The sequence below is a fragment of the Asterias rubens genome, chromosome 21 (genome assembly GCF_902459465.1).
Source record: "Asterias rubens chromosome 21, eAstRub1.3, whole genome shotgun sequence".
NCBI classification, from domain to species: Eukaryota; Metazoa; Echinodermata; class Asteroidea; order Forcipulatida; family Asteriidae; genus Asterias; species Asterias rubens.
This window is the reverse complement of record NC_047082.1, coordinates 5,889,528-5,916,311: the sequence shown is the minus strand read 5'-3', so window position 1 is coordinate 5,916,311 and position 26,784 is coordinate 5,889,528. Positions and strand designations below refer to the sequence as shown.

Genomic DNA, 26,784 nt, shown 5'->3' with positions numbered 1-26,784 from the left:
CATTTGCGAATAAATTTGTGACATCGCAAACGTATGCAATCAAAAAGGTACGGTGGCCCAAAAGCACATCGCATAACTGTAAACTTGTCGGCATACGTACGGGAATATGTGCGCATGCTTACGTATGCGCTTGCGTATGGTCGGATTTCGTATTCGCGAGTAACGTATGCGAATATTGTTCTGTATCACCCCCAAAACACACACAATTTTCATTTCTCCAAGTGCAACATAAACCATGCAGAATATTATGCTCCACCCCCCGCCGGGCAGAGATACCCGTATTTGCTCAAATACAGCTACCGTGCTTTCTAGTTCTTCTTCTTCTTCTTCTTCTTCTTCTTCTTCTTCTTCTTCATAAGTCTGGCAAAAGTCTTATTAAAAAATAATAATACTGATCCGAGTCACCAAAAAAATAAGTGTGCTCTCTAGCGGCAGATTAACAACATCTAAAAAACACTTATACTAGATGTTGTGTCAGAGTTTAGGACATGTGTTTCAAAAAGGTATACAAATAATCTCCTTCATAATAGCAACATATCTTTGGAGTCTTAGCTTGATGGGGTCATCATGTTTCACGTGGTATTGCTTTAAAGGTGCACTTTTCAAAGCGAAAACCAATAGTTCGCCTGAGGTGAAAATTGGCGTATTGTAAGTCAAGAATGTTAACTTCTTGAACATGAAATGCGTCATCATGTTGTTTTGACAATATTTGCAATTTTGATCTTTTATTACAAATCTTGACAAGCAAGGTGCAATATTTGTTTTTTAAGTGTTTTTATTTTATGTTTTCATTTTTTTGTTTTTTTACAAAACTTGCAAAAGTACTGAGTATACAGTGCTTCCAACAGATTGGGAAAGGGTTACAACCAAATTATGAAAACACACCAAACACCGTTTGTTTGTAATTTACAAACAACACATGTCTAGTTAAAATATAATTTGTTCTTAAAAATTATTCAGCAGCTCAACTGTTATTTTCAATTGAACAAATACTTGAAAAATAGTGAAATTGGCACAAAAATAATGCCTGAAAAATTAGTGTGAGTTTTTACCCTTGGATTAAAATGTGTTTGTCCTGGTTTTTTACCTGTTTGAAGTATGTAGGCCTAGGGCCTACTATAGTAACTACACAAGGATGGAAACAAAATGGAATTAAATTTCTTTGAAAAAATTCTATGATTCAATATTTTAGACAAGTGCCTCTGACACCAAAACAGTGAACTTTTTAATCTCAACCATATGGACAGAAAATTTTGAAGTTTATGGGCAGTTCCATGGAAATGTAAACCTCAGTGCCAACATTTCAAAATGGCACTAATGTGGCAAATGAGAAATCATTTTGTAGCTATTGTATGAATTTTAATAAAATATAATCTGTTACTAAAAACATTCAGCGGCTCAGATGCAATTTTCAACTGAAAAAATACTTGAACTATAGTGAAATTGGCTCAAAAAATAGTGTTTTGCCTAATTATTGTTTTGGTTTTGTACCTGTTTGAAGTTGTCTATAGTAACAGCACAATGATGGAAGAAAAAGTAAATTTTTCGTTCAAAATTTTTATGATTCAATGTTAGGAAACTTACTTTTCCGACACCAAAATAGTGAATTTTTTAATCTCCCTATTTTCAATCGTTTTTTTTAATGCAATTTGCCAGTCACACAAGGCCACTTCAAGGTGTGGGCTATAATTGTTTTTTCCAGACGCCGTTGCCACCTAGGACTGAAACAGTGTTACCCCTTAAGTTGCAGTCCATATGGATGTAGGCTTGGTACTAAATAATAAATATCAGAAAAGCTTGACTTTGCACTATAGTTGTTTACTGTACAGGTGGTTACCCCCAAGTAGGATAGAGCTCTTCTTTAAGGGCCTAGATTCATTTAGTAAAATGTTGGCAAGGTTCCAAAGTTGGTCCTTGACAACAAATATCGAAACAAATAAACACCAACATTCTTGGTGACCTTTGACCTTGGCAACAGTTACCCACCAACAACTTTAAACTTTATAAATACAAGTCCAATCTACAATGTATTTGACCAAATGTTGTTTTGCAGACATATCTTTCATTGTTAGGCAACATTTTGAAACTGGGGCCTTTTGCCCATTTGGGTTGCCACAGCAATGCATTTAAGGATGCATAGTACAAGTTGCATTACACGTGCACATTGTTTCTATTGATCTCAAAACGCGGTAAAATTTGACAATTAAACCACTTTTTTTTTCAACAAATAATGATTTAAATAATCTGATCATACAACACCGAATTGGCAGATTACATCATTATTTTATAACAAAAAATGTCTTATCATGAAGTGTAGGCCTACATGTATTAACAGAGGTTTGATGAATACATAAATAAGAAAAAATTGCATTAAAGTTCAAACACATCACAGAGTTTGTACTACAAATATTGGTTTTCATAAAAAGGCGTTTCTCTGAGTACGTCCAACACCATGGTGTTTTGGGCGAATTGCATCTACCCAAAGATGTGGATGAATAATTTTTGATAAAATAACTTTAGTGACTACCTTATACATTTATTATGACTACCTTATAAATTTTTATTTATTTATATTACTTTAATAATACACACTGTAGTGTGTGAAATGTACATTCGACCCCATGGAACTGCCCATTTAGAAAAGCACAATTGATACTCTCTAAGATCTATTGAATTGTCTCTTTTCAAAATGTTTTTAATTGTACCATGGAGGAAGGAAGAGAAGGAGCTTGAACGACCCGCAAAACCGCAGAGTAACAAAAGAATACCCTGACAACCCAGGTCAAAATTCCAGTTGAACCTACATTAGTTAAACTGGGTTTAACTGGAACTAGTTGAAACCAGTTGATAAACTAGTTAAACACAGTTAAAACCAGTTGGTTTAATATGGAAAATGGACAGAAACCAACTGGTTTATAATTTCAACCTAGTTGAACACAGTTAAACCTAGTCCAAACCAGTTGGTTAATATGGAAAATGGACGAGTTTGATCACTATCCAGTTGAACCAGTTGACCCCAGTTAACTAGGTTCAACTGGAATTTTGACCTGGGAATGCCCCTGTCTGACCTGTGGAAAAAGATAGGAGACCTCCAGCTGGACGGCCGATTATCGAGCAGGATTAGATCTCTTTGTACAGAACGTGCGGTACCGCCGCTCTGCACCGTTGCCTTCGTGTAAAGTTGAATCATTGGAGACAAGAATTGTGAATATACACGTTTTCATTTACCGTTTGTGGTGTTTCGCTGAAACATCATGACATATTTTCACATTTTTTGTGATCTTCCGGTCAATAGCGGTGGATCAAAATTTGGGTATAGGCACACGAGGGTGGTTGGTATTCAATTGTGTTAATCGTTAAGGTGTGCAGTAGCGTCCAAAAATGTTATCGCGTCTCAAAAAAGTGGTTTTTCCTCTATTATATCCATACGACACACGATGCCACAGTTTGGCGAAGAACCAAGTGCGCACGCGCAAATTCACAAATGCCAGGTCGCCCATTGTTTGTGTAAGGTATGTGAGTGATTACGAGGTGTCGTTAAACGATGCGGTACCACAGGTTCGACTTTTGAAGTCCCTTCATTGGAGCTCCTTCTCTTCCTTCCTCCATGATTGTACAGAATCCTGGTGTCAGGGTCTGTCCACACTATAATGGGACCATTTGACATTTTTTTATATTTATAAATGGGTGCAAAAATATTGAAGAGTTTTGTCAAGCTTGTTTCCCATAACATTCCTAATCACTTCAAGTTTTTTCTTTGCAAAGAGTAAGACAAATTTATCTGTATTTTAGCAATATTTGGGAATCATCTTCAAGATGATTAATGTTTGTAATCCAGGGGAATCGTGAGAAAGACATAGGATAGGTCCAATATAAACAGGATTGCCAAAAATGTTGTCCTTACAATGCATAAACTGTCCCTGTAAAGAATGTTTCCCAGGCAAAACCAAGACAACTGGGTCAATGTCAAATCATTCAACCACTGGCATGGTCCCCAAGTGACTCTTACATTTTGATGGGCTCTTTGCGATTCACTTCCTCACACTTTAACTTCAACAATGACCACATACAATTTTTCCACCATATAACAAAAACTTTTTCCTATAAATTCAAAGTATTTATAAATATTTTGTGTTAAAGATAAAGGAGTTGATTGAGGCTGAATCTGAAAGAGACTTGTTGTTCCAGTATTTAAGAGACTACCAGACGTGAGTACAATGAATGTATTTATTTATAATTTGTTTTCATGACAGGGCCTATGTTTTTGTCATAAGTTGGAATGGACTATTTTGATCATCTTGAGTTTAGTCATGTTGGTCTGGGTGATATGAAGTTTTGATTAGAATCTCGACATTTAAAGGGATGCTGCAGTGAATTCAAATAAAATAGTTAATTTTGCTGTCATTTATTTCTGATATATGTATTGAACATCAATGAAATGTGTTTTGTTTATTCCCGACATATCTGACTTGAGTAATTAGCCAATAAGTCATGCCCCCCTTTTGTGGATTGTTACCGCCCCCCCCACCATCGACGTCATGTCGGGAATTCAAACATATCGTCGGCAAAAAGAGTCTGGTCCCTCACTACAAGTGCCTAGGTACCAGGCCACACAGTGCACATGTCTCTATATGCACACAGCCAGGGGGCCCGGCGGCTCGGGTTACCGACATGACGTCACATTTATGCAAATAAAGGCTCCTTTTTAGGGGCGAGGTGGGTTCCCCTCATCTCTTGTGAAAACCATTTTTAAAATACTTGCGCATTTAATAAAAAAATAAAAAAATATTTCAGGTTTAAATGAATAAAAAAAACACTGCAGCAACCCTTTAATCAAATGTAAGTGTTTATAATTTTCCAACGGATGGCTGTACAATTCCCTTAAACACCTACCTGGGGGAATGTTTTCAACGGAAATGGTATTTCAACTTGTTTATAATGCACTTGTTCACAATTTTAATGTGATTTTGATATGTGTACACGTCTGAATTTTTCGTAATTATCGGTTACAAAATCAGGCCCCAACCCAAAGGTTTTGAAAAACTAAAAACACTTCTGCCGTTGACGGTGCACTTCAAAGGACAATGTCGCTGACGTCTTCTCTGGGAGCTTGCTTTGTTATGCCTCAACGCTGCAACAAAGCGGCTTTTACAAATTGGAGCTCCCAGAGATGACGTTTTGAGAGTGATTACGTAACAGGGCTTTTCGCAAATCTCTCAGAAAAGCGCTGGATAAGGGCATTCAAAAAGATTACTTTTTTACACAATTGAAATCTATTTATAGTCATATGACTCGATTTCCTTATTCATTGAAAACATTTTAAGTGAAATTCAGCAAAGTTAATGACTTAAAGTTTTCGTTCAAGCAGGTCTTTAAAGTTTCTGACTGGGGTCTTAGACATGCAAATATGAAGTCATGATAAGGGACCAGCCTAAATTGTGACATTTTACAAGTGTAGGGCCTGGAAATAACCAAAAAAAATCAGCACCTGCAGCGATTGATGTGGTGCCCTATCCCTGTTATGGTGCCCTGTGTAAATGTACAATTTTCTCATCTAGGTGCCAAGACGAAAATTGAGGTGGCCCATCAAGAATAAATACAAATTTGCATCCTTCTTTGTCAAGTGTTTTATCTATTAATTCCATGCCAACTCACTTCGTCTTAGATTTTGCTCATAAATCTTTTTTAAACAATCAAAATTTTAGAATCCTACTCAAATTTGTTGAGGATGACCCCCTAAAAAATTCAGCACCTCCCCTTCAAATTGACTGTTTTTACAGCGTTTTAAGCTTAAAGACTGGCAGACCGGCACTTTGGTTAAAGGAACGCAGTACCAATATTTGAGTACAGGAACATTTGGTGGATAACCTGACGTAGTCAGATATGGATGTCTGCCAGGGAACCCCTGCTGCGTGTAGCGCATGGACCCCCAGCAAAGAGGCAAAATAATGGGCTGAATCAAAGATTCTAGGTACTACATGAAACCAAGTGGAAATGGTCATTAACATAATACTAAGTAAAAAATATCAACCGCCAGAAAAATTTTCTGCTGCATTAGGCCTGCCAGACACCCCCCTCCCCCAAATGTTTACTGTACAAACCTACATGTACAAAAATGTATGTCAAATCAGCTCAGATTTACATGAAACTTCATTTACCTGTTCCACTATGGCTCAAATAAACACACATTCAAAATTAAATCCATACTCCATATCGTTTCCGAGATACAGCCTCTTCAAATATGCTAAAACCTCCCCTTTTTGGAGCTCCGCCCCTGGACGACCGCCGCGTGTCGTTGTGTTATTTTTTTCATACTTTATGAGCCCATACAATAATAATGACACCAGCTGTAGGGCTAAAAAGGTGTATGCTATTTAAGTTGTGGCCCTAGATTCATAATTTGGCTGCATGGGCCTGACAGACACCCCTACCCCCGGGGTTAAACATCGGAGGAACCATCTAAAACCAAGTTGAAATGACCTATTGTGCCTATTGAAACACTATTCTTAATACCAGCAGTATCAACCGCCAGACAATTTAATGTTTTGCTGCATTGGGCCCGCCAAACACCCCCAACCCCTTGGATTTACATCAGAGGAACCACCTGTAGCCAAGTTGAAATGACCAATAACACTATTCTTAGTACCAGTATCAACCGCCTGACAAAAGTTTTGCTGCATTGGGCCCGCCAGACACCCCCACCCCCAGGATAAACATTGGTGGAACCAACTGAAACCAAGTTGAAATGACAAAATAACACTTTTCTTAATGCAAGTTTCAACCGCCAAAGAGAACACATGTCATAGACCTCATCAGAATTTTTTTTCAAGCTGGATGTTTAGTAGCGCGTTTAGTGGCAACATATATTCTACAAACTGACAGCCCAAATCCGAGATTTTCAGGTGAGTTTTCTCATGGAACTGTTTAAATGAATGTAGGACATTTAAACACACTTTATCATCAAAGAAGACTTCTCAAGGCCTAGGAGTAAAGCAGATTTGTACACATCTACGGATAGCTTGGATACAAAGACGTCATACATCAGGCATGCAACTCTTCCGCATTTCCGCGGAATTCCGCGTTTTGTTTTGTTTATTAAACCAAAACCAAAAAGTTCTTGTGTCAGGGTGAAAGGGAATGCGGCATATGTGTGTAAACATTGGGTGTGTTCGATTAGCTTCCCCGTGTCGACCCCGCGGTGCTCATTCGGGTGAGCCGCCCCTGACAAGAGCTAATCGAACGATCACACTCGCACTCTCATGGTGACGTCAGCCTCAAGTGACCCGTTCCACAAGCAGGGCACTGGGGCTGACCCGGGTGAGCCCCTGGAATGACGTTTTTTGTTTAGCCTAATATATGCCTGGCATTAAGAGTGTACAGCTACAATCATGTAAAATAAGCCTAGTACATGTTAAAAATGCACCTAAGAGCATAATAAACCTCAACATTTTCTATGGTATCATTGTGGGTATCGTGTCCCGTGGCGTTTCGGCTGCCTCGCTCTGCACTTGCGTTGTGCCTTTGAAAATTTTCCTCTTTTTTTTTTCAACGGGCAGTTGCATGCCTTATACATAAAGTAATTTTGTATTGTTTACATAATTTCAGAATGGCTAAGACTTGAGTAGAGAGGCAGAAAAGGTATTGAGAGAAAACAAGACAAAATCTGGAAACATGATTATGATAAAAGCCCCATGCAGCCAATCTTTCCCTCATTTGTTGTTCTCCGTTCTTGTTTTGCATGTCAATCTAGTTTGAACGTGTAGAGGATGACCTCATTGACTGTCTCGAACTTGGAAAACCAAGGAAGCAGTTACGTTTGGCCTGTTCCTCCCAAGAAGTCATCCCAACTCATTTCTCACTTCTGGGAATTGTTCACCCAGTCTTGAACATAGCAGTATCCAGATCAACATTGAAAATTACAGAAACCTTTAATGTTTAATTTCCATTTACTGTCGTCATAAAATGTTGACGAAAGATGTTCAGCATATTACTCACGATGAACAATCACCTTGTGAGAAACACATAAAAGGGAATTATGTGAAAGATAATTAGAAAAGAAAGGTTACTTCATGTATACTACATCTCTGGTCTATCATAACTACTCCAAGGCAAAAGCCAGCCTGGTTAGATGTGGACGGAAAGTGCAAAAAGGGGACTTACCGAGGGGCGGGGTTTAAGTGAGATTCTGGGGGAGTTTGGGTTCTGAAAAATGTTTGAAAGAGGTTAAACAGTAAGACAGGGACATTCAATATAGTTTAAAACACATTTTAACAGCAAGGCAGCACATGGGTTTACAAATTCAGGGTAAAAGCATGTTGCATCATTTTACAAGTTTGACGTAATGTCCATGACGCCAAAAATAACCCAAAATGTCCATGACGCTCTATTAAGACGTGTGACAAGAAAGTTGACAGGTTTTTAAAAAAATATTATCACTTTTCATCCTAACTACTTCCCTGTTTAGAAAATAAAAAGGTATTCTAAAAATTTTGAACTTTAACTTCACAGAGTTTTTGAATTACGTGTGTTGTACCCAAAACCCACTTCCGTTTTTCGTAATGTCCATGACGCTCGTTAGCAATGCTCTGACTCCTTAATTAATTCGAACTTTTCCAAATACATAGTATCATTTGACTTACTAGGACACAAGATACTAGTATCAAACACAAAACTATAAATCAAAGCCACTTGGTGTGTTTAACTGACCAACAAAGTTCTAAAAATGTCTCCAAACGTAATGTCCATGACGTGGAATTGCCCACATGGTCTTTAAAAATGCAATTCAAGGTTTAAGAAAAGTAACGTCCTAGACAGAATCTTTAAACAACATACTTTAGAAATGAACTTACAAAGAAACACAGAAATATTACAACTGACAAATGATAAACGATTTATACAATAGTAATTGTTATACCTCTGTACAAATTGTGAAGTTTGATCGGTCGAGAACCAATCACGTGCCGTGCAACAAATACGCATCTATCATGGCTAAAGATGCGCGCTACACGTAATGCACAGCGCGCTGGGTAACATTACATCACCTTGATCGTTCCCACCGTTGGTCGATTTCCAGCGCTGTATGAAACACACGGGGGTTCGAGAGAACAGGTGAAGAATGTTTTCTTGATTGAACTGTTAGTCTGCTTTTTAAACCATGATTAAACTATGCATTAGCTCCGTCTTTATATTGTTTGAAGATTACAACAGAACTTCGAGAAGAGGAATAACAGTGTTACCAAGGTATAACAAAACAGTTGTTGCACGCTGTGACTGGGTCCATGGATTTTGTACACCCTCGGTGGCAAATGGCACCCTCGGCTTTGCCTCGGGTGCCATTTTCCCCCTCGGGTGTACAAAATGCCATTGATCCCGTCACAGCGTGGAACAATTGTATAATGGAAGTTTATGCTTACCGAGTCCATAAAGCAGTAGATACATAAAACAAGCAAAATTACATTATGAAGAAAATCAAAACTTGAGAAGGGAGAACACATGCTCCTTGCGCTGCCAGGCTGCTATCTGATTAATGTATTCTGGATGGGTGACCACACTACAACAGATTAAGAGCTGTAACAACCTCCTTGTGGTTTATACTGATAACCTCTAAAAAAATAACAACTATTTAAACTGATTTTAGGGGTTAAACAAAGATTTGACTAGAGTGGGATTTGAACCAACGACCTCCGAATAAACGTGCCGGGGCTCTACCAACTGAGCTATCTAGCCCTATGTTGGCGGAGTCCCTATTTTGTCAAGATCTTTGTTTGGGGGTGCCAGTCAGAAGCAATACAACCGTTAACTGCCGTGTAGCCAGGGATCACACCCAAATTATGATACAACCTGGGAAGCGGCAGCCAGGTGATCCCCTCATTTCAAAATTTATCCAGTCAGTTTCCCTCTGTGTGGTTAATATTGATATCTGAAACAAAAAGTAGCATGCCCTGAAGGTGATCCCCTGCCATTTTGAGACGTTTGAGTATTGGGAATTTGTATCATTCGAGTACTGGAAAAACAAATTGCTTACCGGTAAAAATTAAGAATGTCCGACACGTCTGTTTAATCAATTGCCGTTGTGTAACATTCGAGATTTGGGGGAAAATGTTTAAATGCGAAGATAAGCCAACCGTCTGTTTAATGAATTGCAGTTTCGAGATGTTCGAGTACTGGAAAACATTTATATTTAAATGTTAAGATTGTCCAAACTCCGTCTATTTAATAAATTGCCAATTTGTAACATTCGAGTATTGGGAAAAAAATGTATTATGAATATTAAGAATGTCCGACTCGTCTGTTTAATAAATTGCCGTTGTGTAACATTCAAGTTTTTGGGGAAAATTGCCGTTGTTTAGGGAAAAGTTGCCAATGTTTCAGGAAAGAAAGTTGTCAGAATGTGTCTGTTTATTAAATTGCAGTTTTGTAACGAGCATTTAAAAAAAAAATTGTTTAAATGTTAAGAATGTCCTACCCGTCTGTTTAATAAATTGCCATGTTGAGACGTTCGAGTAATGGAAAACATTTTTATTTAAGGGCGATTCCATGAAAAGGTGGAATTTTCTTAGAAAAATGAAATTGCTCCCAGAATTGAATTGTTATCTTTATATCATTCCAAACATGTCCAAGTGTCAGGGGAATTTTTTTTTTCCTGTTTGGATATTGTTAACTGTGAAAAAACTTACTTGTGCACTTTGGTTGGAAAAAGGTAATGTTTTTTACGGTTTTATCAATTTGGCCTATTTTTATAGTCAGTATCAATTTTCTCTAACAAAGTATAAATGAGAGCAAGTATGGGCAGTATTCTTTCAGAAAAAATATGTAAAATTTCAATACAACTCAATGTACACTTGTGTCAACACTTGGTTTGAGGTACTCTCAGAGAGCGTAACGCGTGTTACCAAAACACACCCTTTTAAATATAATTACTAAACAACCTGGTTTCAAATGCCGCAACTTTTAATTTTCCTCCTACTAATAAGGGCTCATGTAAAAACAGTAAAAACTTAGATGAATTCTTAACCACCGCTTCACAATGAGCCTCCGAAAACTGTAAGGCGTGTTACCATGTAACGTGTGTTACCAATGTAACGTGTGTTTCCAAGCCCAATACACTGTAAACAATGGTCAGATGGGCACAGCACACAGTTTAAAAACAAATATATTCCTGCCACGTTCCATGGCCTGGTAGGCAAGCATAATGTGAATGAGGTTGAATTACTTTTCAACATCCCACGGCAAAGGACATGTCGATGGAATGGGGGGTCAAATTAATGGTTCTAAGGGTGGAGAGTTGTTTTTTGTGGTTAATGATTGGGATTATTTCCGTGGTGAAGTTCAATTCAATTCAATTCAATTCAATACACTTTATTTCCAAATCCAAACAATTAAACAAAACAATAAGCAGTGAATAAAGAACTATGTTTTACAAGCAAATGAAATAATGATAATACATGACGTAATACTATAATACTACATTTACAAGCAAAGGCAAAATATAAATTACGGAAAACAAGCAAAAAAACATACAGAGCACAAGGTGATGGAGTTGGAGGGGGGCCCATAAAAAGCAAAGCTTGTCGAGTATGGACCCTCTAACAAAAGCAATAAAGCATAACAATCAGTTTACAAAAGGAAACAAACACAATACAGTACGTAGGCGCTAAAAAAATACTAAGCAATAATTAAGAGATGAACATGAAACAGATAAACAAAACAAAAACCCCCAAAACACAAAAACAAGGACAAACTTTACATAAATAATTTAACAGGATGACAAGTAAGGTGCGTAAATAGATTCATTTAAATTAAATTAATACTCATTAGAAAACAAAACAAAATGGAAAACCAGAATTAGGCAACAAGACTATAAAAATAATGTGAATAGGTGAATACAGGACATAATAGAACTAGGCGCAATTATTAAGGAGGAACTGTTTAAGCTTACTTTTAAACATACTCAAGGAAGTGGCATTAGTGAGAGGAGTGTTCAAAGAGTTCCAGAGTTTAGGACCTTGGTATTTAATACTATTGTTCCAGAGTTTAGGACCTTGGTATTTAATACTATTGTTCCAGAGTTTAGGACCTTGGTATTTAATACTATTGTGAGAAAGAAGGGTCCTGGTAAATGGAATGTGATAGTGGGAAGCTTGACGGGTACAATGAGTATGGATGGACTGATTATGGGTGAAAATGGAAGCAAGGCAGGAGGGTAAACTGTTGTGAGCCAGTGGAAACATGAATGTACCCAGATGAAAAGAATAGATGTCATTCAATATTAGGGAACGGTACTTGGTGAATAGGGGATCGGTGTGAGCAAGATAAGACGAATTGCTAACAACACGAATGGCCCTTTTTTGTAAAAGGAACAGTCTATTTAACACAGAATGAGACGCATTACCCCAAGCTAAAATACCATAATTAATGTGAGATACTGTAAGACAAGGGTGTTATACAAGGTTATTAAAATATACTCAGGGAGATAAAACTTAAGTATATTGATGACACCAACATTTCTAGAAATAGCTTTACACAGAGAGTCAACATGTGGTTTCCCGGAAGGTTGTGATCTATGTGCAAGCCAAGAAATTTTGTACAGTCAACTTAATTAATCTTAATACCATCAATATAAACATCTCTAGGTAAAACACTACACACATTACTAAAAAGCATAGAGTTTTTTTTTTTTAATGTTTAAAGACAGTTTGTTAGATTTGATCCAATTACTTACAAAAGCAAGTTCTGAGTTAACTGTAGCAATAAGAGTGTCTAAGTGAGAATGACTACAAAATAAATTTGAGTCATCAGCAAATAGGATGAAGGAGAGGACATCTGAGGATTTAGCAATATCATTGATATAGATCAAGAAGAGAAGTGGTCCCAGAATAGAGCCCTGAGGAACACCGCATGTAATTGAGCGGGTGGTGGATGAGTGTCCCCCCCACAGTGACATACTGCTTTCTGTTGGAAAGGTAGCTTGTAAACCACTCTAGGGATCTTCCTCGAATACCGTAATGATTGAGTTTTTGAAGCAAAATGCTATGGTCAAGAGTATCGAAGGCTTTCAAAAAATCGAGGAAAATCCCTAGAGTGTGTTCAGAATTGTCAATTGCAGTGACGACTTTGTCAATCAGGTGGATGACTGCGTGGGTAGTAGAATGTTTGGCCCGAAAACCAAACTGGAAGTTCGAAAGAATATCATGTTTCTGGAGAAAGCCAGAGATGCGAGTGTACGCCAGTCTTTCAAGAATTTTGGAAAAGCATGTAAGGACAGAAGTGGGCCGGTAATTTGAGACCTGGTCGACAGCTCCATTTTTATGTATAGGCGTCACTTTAGCAATTTTCATAGTGTCAGAAAAAATTCCAAGAGAGAAAGACTGGTTCACAATGAAAGTGAGTGGAATGACAATAGCAGGAATGACTCTTTTGATGACAAAGGCGTTGATTGAATCTGAGCCTGAACTTTTTTTGTTGGCCAGGTTAGCTACAACATCACAAACCTCCTCTGTGGTGACCGGATCAAGGAAAATGGAGTGGGGATTTGGAATACCGAGATAGCTCATGAAGTTAGAGTTGCACGGAGGGATTTTACTGGCTAGGCTTGGGCCAATGTTGGCAAAGTAATTGTTGAAGTGCTCGGAGATAGAAGAAGAGTTCTCAGTGTAGATACCATTGTGAGTAATGCCGGAAATCTTTTGCTGGGAGACATCTTTGTTGATAACAGTGTTAATTAGTTTCCAGGTGTTCTTGATATTGTTTTTCTCCCTTTCAAACTGATTGAAGAAGTAGTTTTTCTTAGCGGATCTAAGGACACTGGTGAGGATGTTTTTGTACTTAGTGTAGGCAAGGTGGTTGGTTGAGTTCCGCTTAGAAAGAAATTTATGGAACAATCTGTTTTTTAGATTGATTGACTGGAGGAGAGAATTAGTGATCCTCGGTGATTTAGGAATGTGTTTGGTGTTGTGCCTTTTGGTAGACATGGGAATATTGGCGTGATGAATGTTGTTGAAGATAGTCATAAGATTATCAAAAGCAATGTTAGGATTATCAGTTTCGTAAACTGGAGACCAATCTGCTGATTGCAGATGCCGGTGTAAATTACCAAGGCTGGCATCAGTGTAGACATATGATTTAGCAGGATGGAAACGAGAGGGATGACTGTCAGAGAAAGGTATTGATGTGAAGATGGGTAAGTGATCAGATATGTCAGAAATCAGAATTTGAGACTTAGGGAGTGGGAGTATGTTTGTGAATATGTTGTCAATTAAAGTGGCAGAAGTTTTGGTAATTCTGGTGGGTTTATCAATGAGGGGTAAAAAGGAATGAGAGAAGATCATGTCAAGAAAACCTTGAGCAGCAACACAGGTATCATAATCAAGAAGATTTATGTTGAAGTCACCTGTAAGTAGGCATCTAGTGTTTTCCCTGGCTTGCTGAGCAATTGCATTCTGGAAGATAGACATGAAATCATTGTGTGGTGCTTGAGGAGGCTTGTGACACCAATAACAACATTTCTTGAAGGAGTTTTCACCTCAATGAAGAGGTTGTGGACAGGTCATCCCTTATAATGAAGTGAATGCTGGAGTGGATATATAAGGCAACACCCCCACCTACTCTATGTAACCTGTTCCTGGTGACGAGTTGGTATCCAGGTAGCTGGAACACATCAGGAGAAGAGCTCTTGAGCCAAGTTTCAGATAGAGCAATAACTGAGAACTCAGGGAGTGATTGAATGGTATCTCTAAGGTTGTCAAAGTTTTTGGAGAGGCTCCTGATGTTAAAATGGATGATGGTTAAGTTACGATCAGGACTGATAGCATTGCTGGTGAAATCCTCTTGTGTGGAGTAGACACAGTCATTGATGATCGGCGAGGGATTGTTAGAGTCAAAGTTGGAAGGAATAACCAAAGTATAGGCATACATGGTGGCTGGGGGCCCCTACTGTCGGGTACAGTGTGAGAATGGGCAGAGGGTACACAGCCATTGTAGTCATCAATTACTGCTTAGAAATCACAGCTATCAAGTGAGTTGAAAGGCAAAGAATAGGATAAGCAAGCCTCACAAAGCCATGGTTGGTCAGAGTTGGACAAAAGTCATTCACAGACAAACTAGTACACTTTAAGTGGACCAAATTATCACATGCGTCACAAAGTATACTCTTCTGGTTTACCTTAACAGGACAAGTACATACATTACAGGGAAATTTAGTAGGCATAGAAATTAATTACAAACAATCAAAAACATTAGGACAAAGTAATGTAAGCAAAATAATACAAAAGCAACAGCATGAATGAAATGCAAAATCAGTGACAAGAATCACTAAAACAAAAATAAATGAGGGGTAGATGGCAAACAAAATAATATATACACCGGTTTAACTTAATACAAAATGAAGAACATGCATGGGTTTGAAGCAACTAATAAAAGTAATACATATGAATGATAAACAGATCATGCGAGGTAGCACAGTTCATGAAGATGATTACAGTAAATGTGGAGGCATGTGGCAAGCAGACACTGGTGACGAGCATGATCGAGCAATGGATACAAACTCACCACATTTACAGCTTATCAAGGTCCTGGATAGATGTTACTGTTACGGTTGTTTGCCAGCAGGCAAATTACACGACCGTCGATTGTCCAGGCACTGATGGTCTTTGGGCTGTCAAGTAATGCAAGTAAGTGAAGAAAATGACTTCAGTGTTTTAGGGATGCCCCCTGCTTGAAGGAATTGGAAGTTGACAAAACATTTTATTTTAGGAATCATATTATTAGGAAACTGGAGAACCTGTCTCATGCACTACAAATTTTGGGATATGTAGAGCAACTAAAAAAATAAATGAATAAAAAGGTCTATAGCTACTGTTTTGCTCTTCAAATATGATGTGCAACTGATATTGGTTGATAAATTTGAGAAATTGTAACTCAACAATTGAAATAACATCAATTATGTAGCAAGACAAATTGTAACGCGTGTTACCACGCGTAATGCGTGTTACCTTAAATTTTGTGATAGGTAGAGCAAAATGTTAAGAAAACGGTTGATTTAATTTTTTGCTCTTTAAATATGATGTGCTACTGATATTGGTTGATATTTTTTGAGAATTTGTAACTCAACAATTGAAATAACATATAAACATGTAGCTTCGAAAAATTGTAACGCGTGTTACGGTAACGCGTGTTACCGACTATTTTGCAATTTACTAAAAAAATTACACTTGGATTATTGTAATTATTTTGGTATGATAAACCTTAGCATAGTACTTAATGACAATAGAAACAAATTTGTAGTAGACTGGTTAGTTTTAGGACAAAGTTGAAATGAAGTTCCGTATTTTTTTGGTCTTTCCATTCAGCGTAACGCGTGTTACCGATTTTCGCAGAGCTCTCTCAGCTAAACCAGTTGATCTTTCACTTTTGTGTGGACATGAGGATCTAGCCTAGATATTCAGGTTTTACAATACAAAAGATGAACCCTTAAATCAAAGTAGTCTTGCAGCCAGAGAATGGAGAATGATGAAGGACCCTCAAAAGCGTAACGCGTGTTACCGCGGAATCGCCCTTAAATGTTATAATTGTCCAAACTCCGTCTGTTTAATAAATTGATGTTCGAGTATTGGAAAACACTTTTGTTTAAATGTTAAGTGTTTCTAAACTTCGTCTGTATCATAAATTGCCGTTTTGTTACATTCGAGTGTTTGAAAAAATAATTGTTCAAATATAAGAAAGTCCCACCCGTCTGTTTAATAAATTGCCTAACGTTGTGTAACGTTCAAATTTTGGGGGAAAATTGCTGTTGTTTGGCAAACAAAAATTTTTGGGAAAGTTGCCGTTGTTTGGGGAACGAAAGTTATCGAAACTCTGTCTTTTTTAATAAATTACCGTTTTGTAACGAGTATTGGAAAAAATGTCCGACCCGTCTGTTTAATAAATTGCCATGTTGAAACGTTTGAGTAATGGAAAACATTTTTATGTAAATCTTAAAATTGTTCAAACTCCGTCTGTTTAATAAATTGATGAGCACGAGTATTGGAAAACATTTTTGTTTAAATGTTAAGTGTTTCCAAACTCCGTCTGTATAATAAATTTCCGTTTTTTTTACATTCGAGTATTGGACAAAAAAATAGTTTAAGTATAAGAATGTCCGACCCGTCTGTTTAATAAATTGCCGTTGTGTAAGTTCTAGTTTTTGGGAAAAATTGCCGTTGTTTGGGGAAAAAGGTTTTGGGGAAAAGTTGCCGAGTTTGGGGGAAAAATGTTTAGGGAAATGGTAAGATTGTCCAACTCCGTCTGTTTAATAAATTGCCGTTGTGTGAGGTTCGAAGTTGGGGGAAAATTGATGTTGTTTGGGGAAAAAAAGTTTCAAGGGAACCCTACGTGGTGGGTGTACATAACTGGTCTGGCGCCCGGATCGAGAGTGATATGGTATAAAAAGTTCTCAAAGCAGCCAACAGTGCCATCGAAACAATCGAATACATTTCGAGGAGTTCAGATTTACTCCCGATATTTGGCCTCTCGAGCAGTGGTGTATTTCTTTGGATGTATTTTGGAGAACGATGTGGTGTTGTTGATTCACTTGTCATCACCAGTGGGTCAGCGAAGTGGACGCAGTGACCGCTAGACGTTTCATTCAGAGCTTTTTCTGTTGTTGTTGGACATGTTGGACAGGATTGTTCGTTAAGAGTCAGTTCAGGTAAATAATTGACATAGTTGCTCACGGTCAAAAAATGAATTTTGTTTATACTTTGTGGGTGGAAGGGCCTTGGGGTGCAAGTAAACAAAATTGCATTTTCAATTCTATATATAGCCCGTTGCCATGGTTACGGCTCATTTTGTTTTTTGGCCATTTTAGGCCGATTTTGGGGTCTGAAAAACTGGTTTTTAGCTCATATTTACAACTCCACCCCACCAAAATGCAAAATTATTTCAAAAAACCTTTTATATCACTACAAAGTATCATCCTTGGCCTTCCTTGAGAAAAAAAATTATTGCTTTAAATATCACCCTTGTGCTATTTTTGCATCATGCATTACATTACGTATGTTTTTAGAACTTGCAAAATCGACATTTTTACCCTATTTTTGGACCCCAAAATGTCAACTTGCCAGGGGTCTCATAAAATTTTCCTTTCGGCTGTGATTAGGGCCAACATTGGTCTTTCCATATCTGGTGTCAAAAACTTGGGCAATTGTATCCTGTTGTGACAGTACTGCCTCAAAACTAGACTTTTTTCCAAAAAACGTGAAAAATGCCTTTTTAAGGGTCTTTTCACATAATATCGACATACGTGTCCATGGTAAAAAAAAAAGGAATATGTTTCTTATACTTTGTGGATGGTAGGGACTTTGGGTCCAAATAAACAGCATTTACATTTCAAATCATAATATAACACGTTGCCATGGTAACAGTTCATTTGTGTTTAGGCCGATTTTGGGGTCTGAAAAACTTTTTTTTTAAGTTAATATTTACAACTCCACCCCACCAAAAAACAAAAATATTATTTTCATAAAACCTTTTACATCACTACAAAGTATCATCCTTGGCTTTACTTGAGACAAAAAAATATTGCTATAAATTTTACCCTTGTGCTATTTTTAGAACGTGCATTAGAATATGTTTTTTTGAACTTGCAAAATCAACATTTTTACCATATTTTTTGCCCCCAAAATATCATTTTTTCAGGGGTCTCAGAATATTTTCCTTTCGGGTTTGATCAGGGCCAAAATTTGTCTTTTTATTTCTGGTAAGAAAAACTTGGGCAAGTATATCCTGATGTTAACAGTACTGTCTCCAAAATAGACTTTTTTCCCCAAACAGAACAATGCATTTTGAATTGTTTTTTCTTCATATTGAATTTATAACATTAAAAAGTAATAATTCTATCAATCTTGCAGCTTTTCCTAAGCACTCTATAGGCTTAGTGGATTACCCAACATTGATCAGGAACTGTTGATGACCTTAATTTTAGAATTTGCCCGGCCCAGCCCCAATCATATTTCTTGACATTGCATAAAACAATGTTTTGTGAATAGCGCCTCCTTTTTTGAAAGTGTTCCCTTTCGGTTGTTATTGGTATTTTCATGTCTTCTGGGCAGAAACACTGTGTTTATTGTATCTTGTTGTGACTGATCATGCCTTAAGTATAGTAATTTTTCCAAAACAATGCATGCTTGTTAAAAATCTGGCACTGTTTCCATGCCCTTTGAGTAATGAATACAAAGTTTTTATTTAAACATAATGGTATCCAACCAAACCATAACCAATGCTTTGCCACTGAGAGTTCTTGATTTGGCTACTTTACCTATTGTACAGGTATGATTCCCATTGCAAGTAGAGTACGATGAGCATTCTTTACAAGTTGTCTTTAATACAGGGCCTACTCTCCTTGGTCCCTGCCTGCTACCAAATGTAAAACTTTTCATAGAGATAGAGATCATAAACAATGTAGTTTCTGTGCTTGAGGCAGATGGTTTGGAGCATCCAATCATGTCCAACACAAATGTGGGAAATTAAAAAGCCCGCTTAAAAGTGTTGGAAAAGTTTGCCAAGATCATATTAAAAACAATGATACTAACGATTTGCAAGATGAGCGTAAGAGATCATTTAAAAGGAACACGTTGCCTGGGATCGGTCAAGTTGGTATTTGAAATGCGTTTGTAACCGCTTGTTATAAAATGCATGGTTAGAAAGATGTTTTTGAGTGATACTTGTGTGGATCATTATATTCTACTTTTAAAATATCTTTCTAATCATATGCATTTTGTAATAAACGTTTACAAACGCTTTTCAAAGACCAACGCGACCGATCCAAGGCAACGTGTTCCTTTAATGGAACAACATTGAAAGAAGTTGTAAATACTTGCACCTGCTCAACATAAATAAGTAAGATGCATTTGCAGTGACAAAAGTTTATTCAGGCTAGTTTGATTATTTTTTCCATTCACTATCTTACTAGTTCATAACTATTATATATGTCTCTGAGAACGATCAACAAAAAACATTGTCAAACATTACCTGCTGAATTGTTTATCACGTTAAATAAACCAACTCTTTTAATGTTTGCAACAGTACAATTGAAAGGAACCCCACCATGGATGGGGGAACTGCTTACAGAAGGCCAAAGCAGATGAATGGCCATTTAGATACTTTGGACACAGTACTTGCTCACTTTTAGAGCCTCTTTGTTCTGATAGGGATGAAAATGTTTAGTTTGGTAGCGGGCAGGGGACCAAGAAGACTGTTATAAGGCCATGTATAGACAAGAATAGTAAAGAATACTCATCGCACTACTTCTCTTCTTGCAATGTGAATCATACCTGTACAACTAAAGTAGTCATGACAAAACAAGAACTCTCAGTGGCAAAGCATGGTTATAAACTTTTTATATGTTACTTAAAGAGCATGGAAACAGTGCCATATTTTTTTAACAAGCATGCTCGTTTTTGTTTTTTATCAATTCAAACTTGAGGCAGAAGTGTCACAACAGGATACAACAAACGAAAGTGTTTCTCCCCAGCAGACATGCAAACCACAATGATAGCCCAATCACAACCAAAAGGGAAATATTCTGAGAACCAATAAACAATTAAAGGGACACGTTGGCTTCGGGTTGCGCTTTATTGGGCGTTTTTGGGCTATGACAAGCGTTTGATGTAAAATGATTACGGTTGGAAAGATGTTAAAAAAGTAGAATATAATGATATACACAAACATGCCTTAGAAATGCTTCGCTTTTGCTAATTTTCTCGAAACAAAACGCTCCGCCATTTATGGGGGTCAAGATTTTGACTCCCATAAATGGCCGCCAAATTCACTAGTCTTATTTCCAGTCGCAGCCTTTGAACTATACGACTGAGCAATTATTAACCATTTTACGAACCCCATTTGTATCTATCTCTTCCTCCATGGTTACCAACAACAAAAAACAGTTCATGAACAAAAATAAAAGGGCCTACGTTGAATTAACTTTTTATAAATCTATCTAAGCAGCAAGTTCAGCCCACGTCCCGGGGCCGAGCGGCTGCCGTCCAGCGGGCCATCATCCCCCGCGGCCAGACCTCCCCAGACGCACTGAACTCCCCGTTCTTGCTCGTACGGTGTAGGATTTTAGCGGGGCCAGTCTAGTAATGCGAATACTTTGTACACGAAAGAATGTCTAGTACCCGTTTTACTAATACTAATAGTGCATGTGATTCTGTAGTCGTGTGTCTCTTTTTGCCTCGGGCCTTTGCAGCAAAAAGACGAGATTATTTAATACCAACTAGCGAGTGGAGTTGAAACAAAACTACAGCTAGAGAATTCATCCTCTCATAAAACATCTGCTCAGACATGTCGGAGAGGCGTTTACCGTGTTTACCGCGTAAGTATAGTATGCAATTGCGAGTCACATATACCCCACAGTTCGACTTTAGATACAAAATTACAGGGACTTTACTTCTCTGTCCTTTCTCTATGCTGTTTGCATGTACATGTGTAGAGTCACAGGGCAACAGGACAGTGGTGTCTATCTAATACTAGTCCATCGCCATAGGATAGATGTCACTTGTCTTATTTGCCAACATGATCCTTTCTTCGGGGTATACATTCATTGTTTTATAAAATAATGTTTATGTCTATTATGGGGATGTAATTCCTTGACCTTGGTCTTGGACGGTACTATTTGAGGTAGCTCCTGTTTACATTGCTCAGAATCATTTGACAGCAAAATTTACTGTGCGATGCATCTGAACAGGGAGCACATACTGCAAATGGTAGTTGGCAAGGAAAGCTAAAATAAAGTAATACTCTTGTCCACAAAAATGAAGCTTCAATAGGCCCTTTTCGAAACCACGGCTTCGGCTTTGGATTCGGCTTCAGACTCCGTCCTCTTGTCTGAATCCCTACCCAAAGCACGCTCAGTATTGTCCAAACATCTGCGGGGCCAAGCTAGCCCGAGCTGAATCCAAAGCCAAAGCCGTGGTTTCAAAAAGGGCCATAGTCTAGAAAAACTCTTTTCAAAAATTACAAAACAAAATCAGAAACGGGGAACAATTTTATTATTTTGTAACATTTTTGTATTGATACTTGATTGCCAGGTCACAGTGAAAGTTGGGTGGTGATGTGATTATTGAAGCCGGTATGGACAAGAAAGAGTACACATACATCAAAGAAGTTTTCCAAGCACGGTTAGATGACAACCAGCTTCTTCGCAGGACAGGAAAACTCTGCTAATTAGGCCTGGGCGACCAGTGAAAATTATTAATCGACAAGTCGCACCTCCATCCAATAGTTGCGACTACGACACTAGTCGCGACAAATTTTTAATTATCACGATGCACTGTGGCAATGTGTGCCGCAAGCACAATATAGTCTAATTCAAGCGGAAAAGATTGAAGATTTGTGTCACTGATGTCTGACTGTGTTCTGTAAGTAAATTATGTTGTCATGAATAGTAATGAGCGACTAAATTGGTTCACCAAACAGGTAGACACAATTTTTTTAAACTATTTTTGAAGCACGTTTAACCGGATAGTTGAAAACAATAGTCGTGACTCGACTAAGGATTCAATAGTTAGAGTCCGACACTAGTCGCCCAGGCTTACCGCTAATGGTGCAAGGATGGCTTCTACCCACAGCCGCCATCCCCCCCCCCCCCCTAATACCACCACCACTACTACCAACAGAAGAACTTGTAGCAAAACACAAATCCAGATTTTCCACTTCTTAAATTTAATTTCCACAATTTGGCTACAAAAATGTCTGTACAGGTGTGCATAAGACATAAGGTCAGTGCATTATTAGCATTATTGGCAAGTTCTAGAGTTTGTATGTAATCAAATAGAATCTTTGTCACAAATTTATAGGAACTTTATAAAACAATATGGTCAATTTATTGAGACATGTTTTTACAATTCACAGCAGTACACGATGTATTTGCAAACATTAATTAAATTTGTCCTTTGTCAAAGAACGCTATAGTCCCATGCAGTATCCTTAGTAATAGTTGGTGTATCTCCTCAATATTTATGCATAAAAATAATAAACCTGTGACAATTTGGGCTAAATTTGGCAATAAAAGCTGCAAGAAACAGTGAAAGAAAAACACCATTGCAGTATAGAAACAAGTCCTTTGACATGCCTCTCATCATGTAGACTTTATCAAGTGAGTTTTATGATCACAAATTAGTAATTACCAACATCTAAGGTATAAAGTCCCTTTAGAGAGACCAATGCCTTAAATCGAGTGATTTGGTTGTAAAATGCATTGTATGGTTAGAAAGGATGTTTTAAAAGTAGAATAGAATGATCAACACAAGTATGACTTGAAATTGGGTGGTTTTCCTTTAAAACTTTTACTTATTCGAACTAACATGGTCTGCTAGTCAACAATATGACTAGTTCTAAAACATCATTCTAAAACAGCATTTCATAACAGGCATGTGGTTTGAAATCAAAATACACTTGCAAGGGTTAAGGTTAAAAAATTGAAATTGCACTGTGTTTATCAAACTTGTTGCATCTATGATCCATGTCTCTTTATGAATACAGAATAAAGATATTTCAGATAAATTTATTTGAATACAGATTGTTTATGTTTTTGCATTTTGTTGTTCTTGTGTGTTTTTTGTTACAAAATATCGAAATCTCAAATAATACAATAAATATGATTGTATAAACAATTGGCCATGTACTTCAAATTAAACTTAATCATATGTCGTTGTGATGAAAACAAACTCTGCTCACATCACATTCAATGACTTGTTGACATAAGTAATGTGCAAAAAAAAAAATAATAATAAGTTTAAGTATTGACATGTGTTAATTTAGGAATAAGAATCTACTTGTTGACAACGGGAAATATTGCCATTTGTTAAACCTGTTTTGCATAAATCATGTGTAAATGAGAGTTGAAACTATCTGGAAATATACCCCTGATTTTACAAACACAGTAACCAGGTAGTGTTACTCTATTTCCAGTACCATTCTGACATGACACATGTTGTCTGTGAAGGCTGGCTGGGTGGCAAAGTCATTTGTTGTGTATATCTTGCTGCCCTGGTGTACATGTCATTCCTGTGATGTCGTGCCAACTCTAATGGTGGTCCAGAACAAGGTGCCTCAAGATCTTTTCAAATATAAACACAACAATTTTTGAAACAATTAACAAAATAAAAATTGGTTATTTGTACATTTATATGGAATATAAAACCCATGCACTTGATGTTGATTCATTAAAGTGACATTTTAGCAAATACTACCTCCCTGCAGCCGATTTCACGAAACTTTACGCAACTGCGTGAGTCCACTTGCGCAATTTAATGGCGCAAGTTGCTGCATAAATGTTGCACAAGTGGACTTACGCAGTCGCGTAAAGTTTCGTGAAATCGGCTGCTGGTCAAAGACATGATGTTATTAGGATGTGGCTGTTCAGTGTGAAGTATTTTGGTAATGCAACGTTGGCGAAGGAGGCTGTTTACAAGTAACTACAATGAATGAAAGCTTAAATTTGTGTTTCCTTATTAAATGTTTGTTTACACATTTACTTTGTTTCCTTTTTTTGGGGGGGGGACACACAGATCAAAATATCATGTAACAAAACTGGACTGCTTTGACAGTACATGTGTATATTGTTATACATGCACATGCCATTGACAGTATGAAATAATCAGTCTCTTACTGCCAAGTTTGAGAAGCATTCATCCGGCCTTTGTTTGCAGCATGACCTGTCCTGTTGTGTTGGCATCTCCCTACAGTTGGTACAAACCCACCAGCTTGGCAAGAGCTTTGCGGAGGTGGATGATGTGGACTTGGAGGTGCCGGGTTTGATGAGGTCTCCAAGATGTTTACGCCAAGTCCTGGCATCTGCTCACATAGTACCTTCAACAAGAAATTGAAAACCATTGATATAACTTATTATATTAGTTCTCGAAAGTTTTATTTTTTATTGTTTGAAAGGTCACACTTCTTTGAAAGAATTCGGGTTGACTTGGGTACGAGTTGACTTGGGTACAATATTTTGGGTAAACTGTTAAAAATATACAAAAAACATTTCATAAATCTGTACTATTTTTAAAATGTACTTCTACAATTTTTACAAAAGCCCTCCCCTTCCCAGCCAGATAAACGACTCTTTTAATTGTAGCATCAAAGTAAATTAGGGTAAATTATGCCAAGTCATTAGTACGCTGGGCACTCAATTCAAATCCCCACCCCCATCTATGCACCGAGTGAATAGATCTACAAAATTATATGTAAACTAGTCATAGTACATGTACCTCTCACAACTCAGTGCTGCGGCTGTCTCATGGCTGTGAATTTACGTGTCATGTCCACAATAATAACTAACAATAACATTGCATTGGGTATAAACAATCACGGTCCGTTCTCTCTCTCTCTCGTCGGCTAGTCCATGTCCCACTACATTATTCTTACCCTGATTGGCGAGGTGTCCTTTCCTTCTTTTTGGACGTGTCTTCAATCATCTCTTTGCGTAGAGCAATGAGCTGAATCTGTGTTTTTCGGCGATCCATTTTGACAGCAAAATGGTGTGTTTACATTTCACACATTGTCGTATGGTAGAGAACGGTATATTACCTTGTGTTCTTCTGGTAGGTTTACCAGGCCATTGGCTACGGCGCCAGCCTAACTGCTGTGCATCGCGCATAAACGGACGATCGTTTTGACGGCTTGAAAAACGTATATATTTTGCGGGCCATGTTTCGGGGTCAGAGGTCAGTGTTTGTTTTTTTTAATTACCATTCACTAATTACAACACATTAAATGTGTTTTATTGCAAGAACAACTCTTCAGCATTTTTCCTGTTTTTGGAAAAAAGTCTAGTGTTGAGGCAGTACTGTCACAACAGGATACAATTGCCCAAGTTTTTGACACCAGATAAGGAAAGACCAATGTTGGCCCTAATCACAGCCGAAAGGAAAATTTTCTGAGACCCTGGCAAGTTGACATTTTGGGGTCCAAAAATAGGGTAAAAATGTCAATTTTGCAAGTTCTAAAAACATACTGTAATGCATGATGCAAAAATAGCACAAGGGTGATATTTAAAGCAATAATTTTTTTTCTCAAGGAAGGCCAAGGATGATACTTTGTAGTGATATAAAAGGTTTTTTGAAATAATTTTGCATTTTGGTGGGGTGGAGTTGTAAATATGAGCTAAAAACCAGTTTTTCAGACCCCAAAATCGGCCTAAAATGGCCAAAAAACAAAATGAGCCGTAACCATGGCAACGTGCTATATATAGAATTGAAAATGCAATTTTGTTTACTTGCACCCCAAGGCCCTTCCACCCACAAAGTATAAAAAAAAAATCATTTTTTGACCGTGAGCAACTATGTCAATTATTTACCTGAACTGACTCTTAACTCATTCTCCACCACAGTTTTTGTTTCCACTGCACAGTGAAGTGTGATCAAGTTCAGGGCTTGGCATGTCTTTAGGCCAAGGATTGCTGGGCCTGCTGCATCAGTGTTGTAGAAAACGCAGTGTGCTTTGTGTCATTGTACATGCAGGGAATTTTCACTGTGCCCAGTTGTTTAATTTTGGATCCGCCCTGCAGTGAGTGTCATCTTGCTAGTTTCCAGAGTGCGGGGCTCTGGATTTCCATCACTCTCCAATTTCTCTGGAAAAATTATGCGGAATAGATTGACTGGCAAAAGATTGCTCTGTGCACCAGTGCCTACTTTGCACCGGAGCATGGTTGGTTTTCTGCCTTTCTGGTAAATACGTAACGTTGCATAAACTTCATCTCTTGTGTGGCATTGGACGAGCCGACTTCTATGGTGCCCATGGTGAGGTATT

At 37.7% G+C, this 26,784-nt stretch overlaps 1 protein-coding gene and 1 long non-coding RNA gene across 3 annotated transcripts in view; one reads left to right on the top strand and one right to left on the bottom strand.

The window, feature by feature from the left end:
- Positions 1 to 26,784, top strand: part of LOC117304909 (harmonin-like) — a 103,725-nt gene that overhangs the window by 22,620 nt on the left and 54,321 nt on the right. For both annotated transcript variants that reach the window (XM_033789557.1, XM_033789556.1), the window contains exon 2: positions 4,141 to 4,208. In XM_033789557.1, coding sequence (XP_033645448.1) covers positions 4,141 to 4,208 — 68 coding nt within the window. The remainder of the gene's footprint in view (positions 1 to 4,140; positions 4,209 to 26,784) is intronic.
- Positions 24,014 to 24,686, bottom strand: LOC117304911. Its single transcript, XR_004520629.1, has 2 exons — positions 24,647 to 24,686; positions 24,014 to 24,094 (listed from the first exon to the last, which is right to left on the bottom strand). It is a non-coding gene; the product is annotated as an uncharacterized LOC117304911 (long non-coding RNA).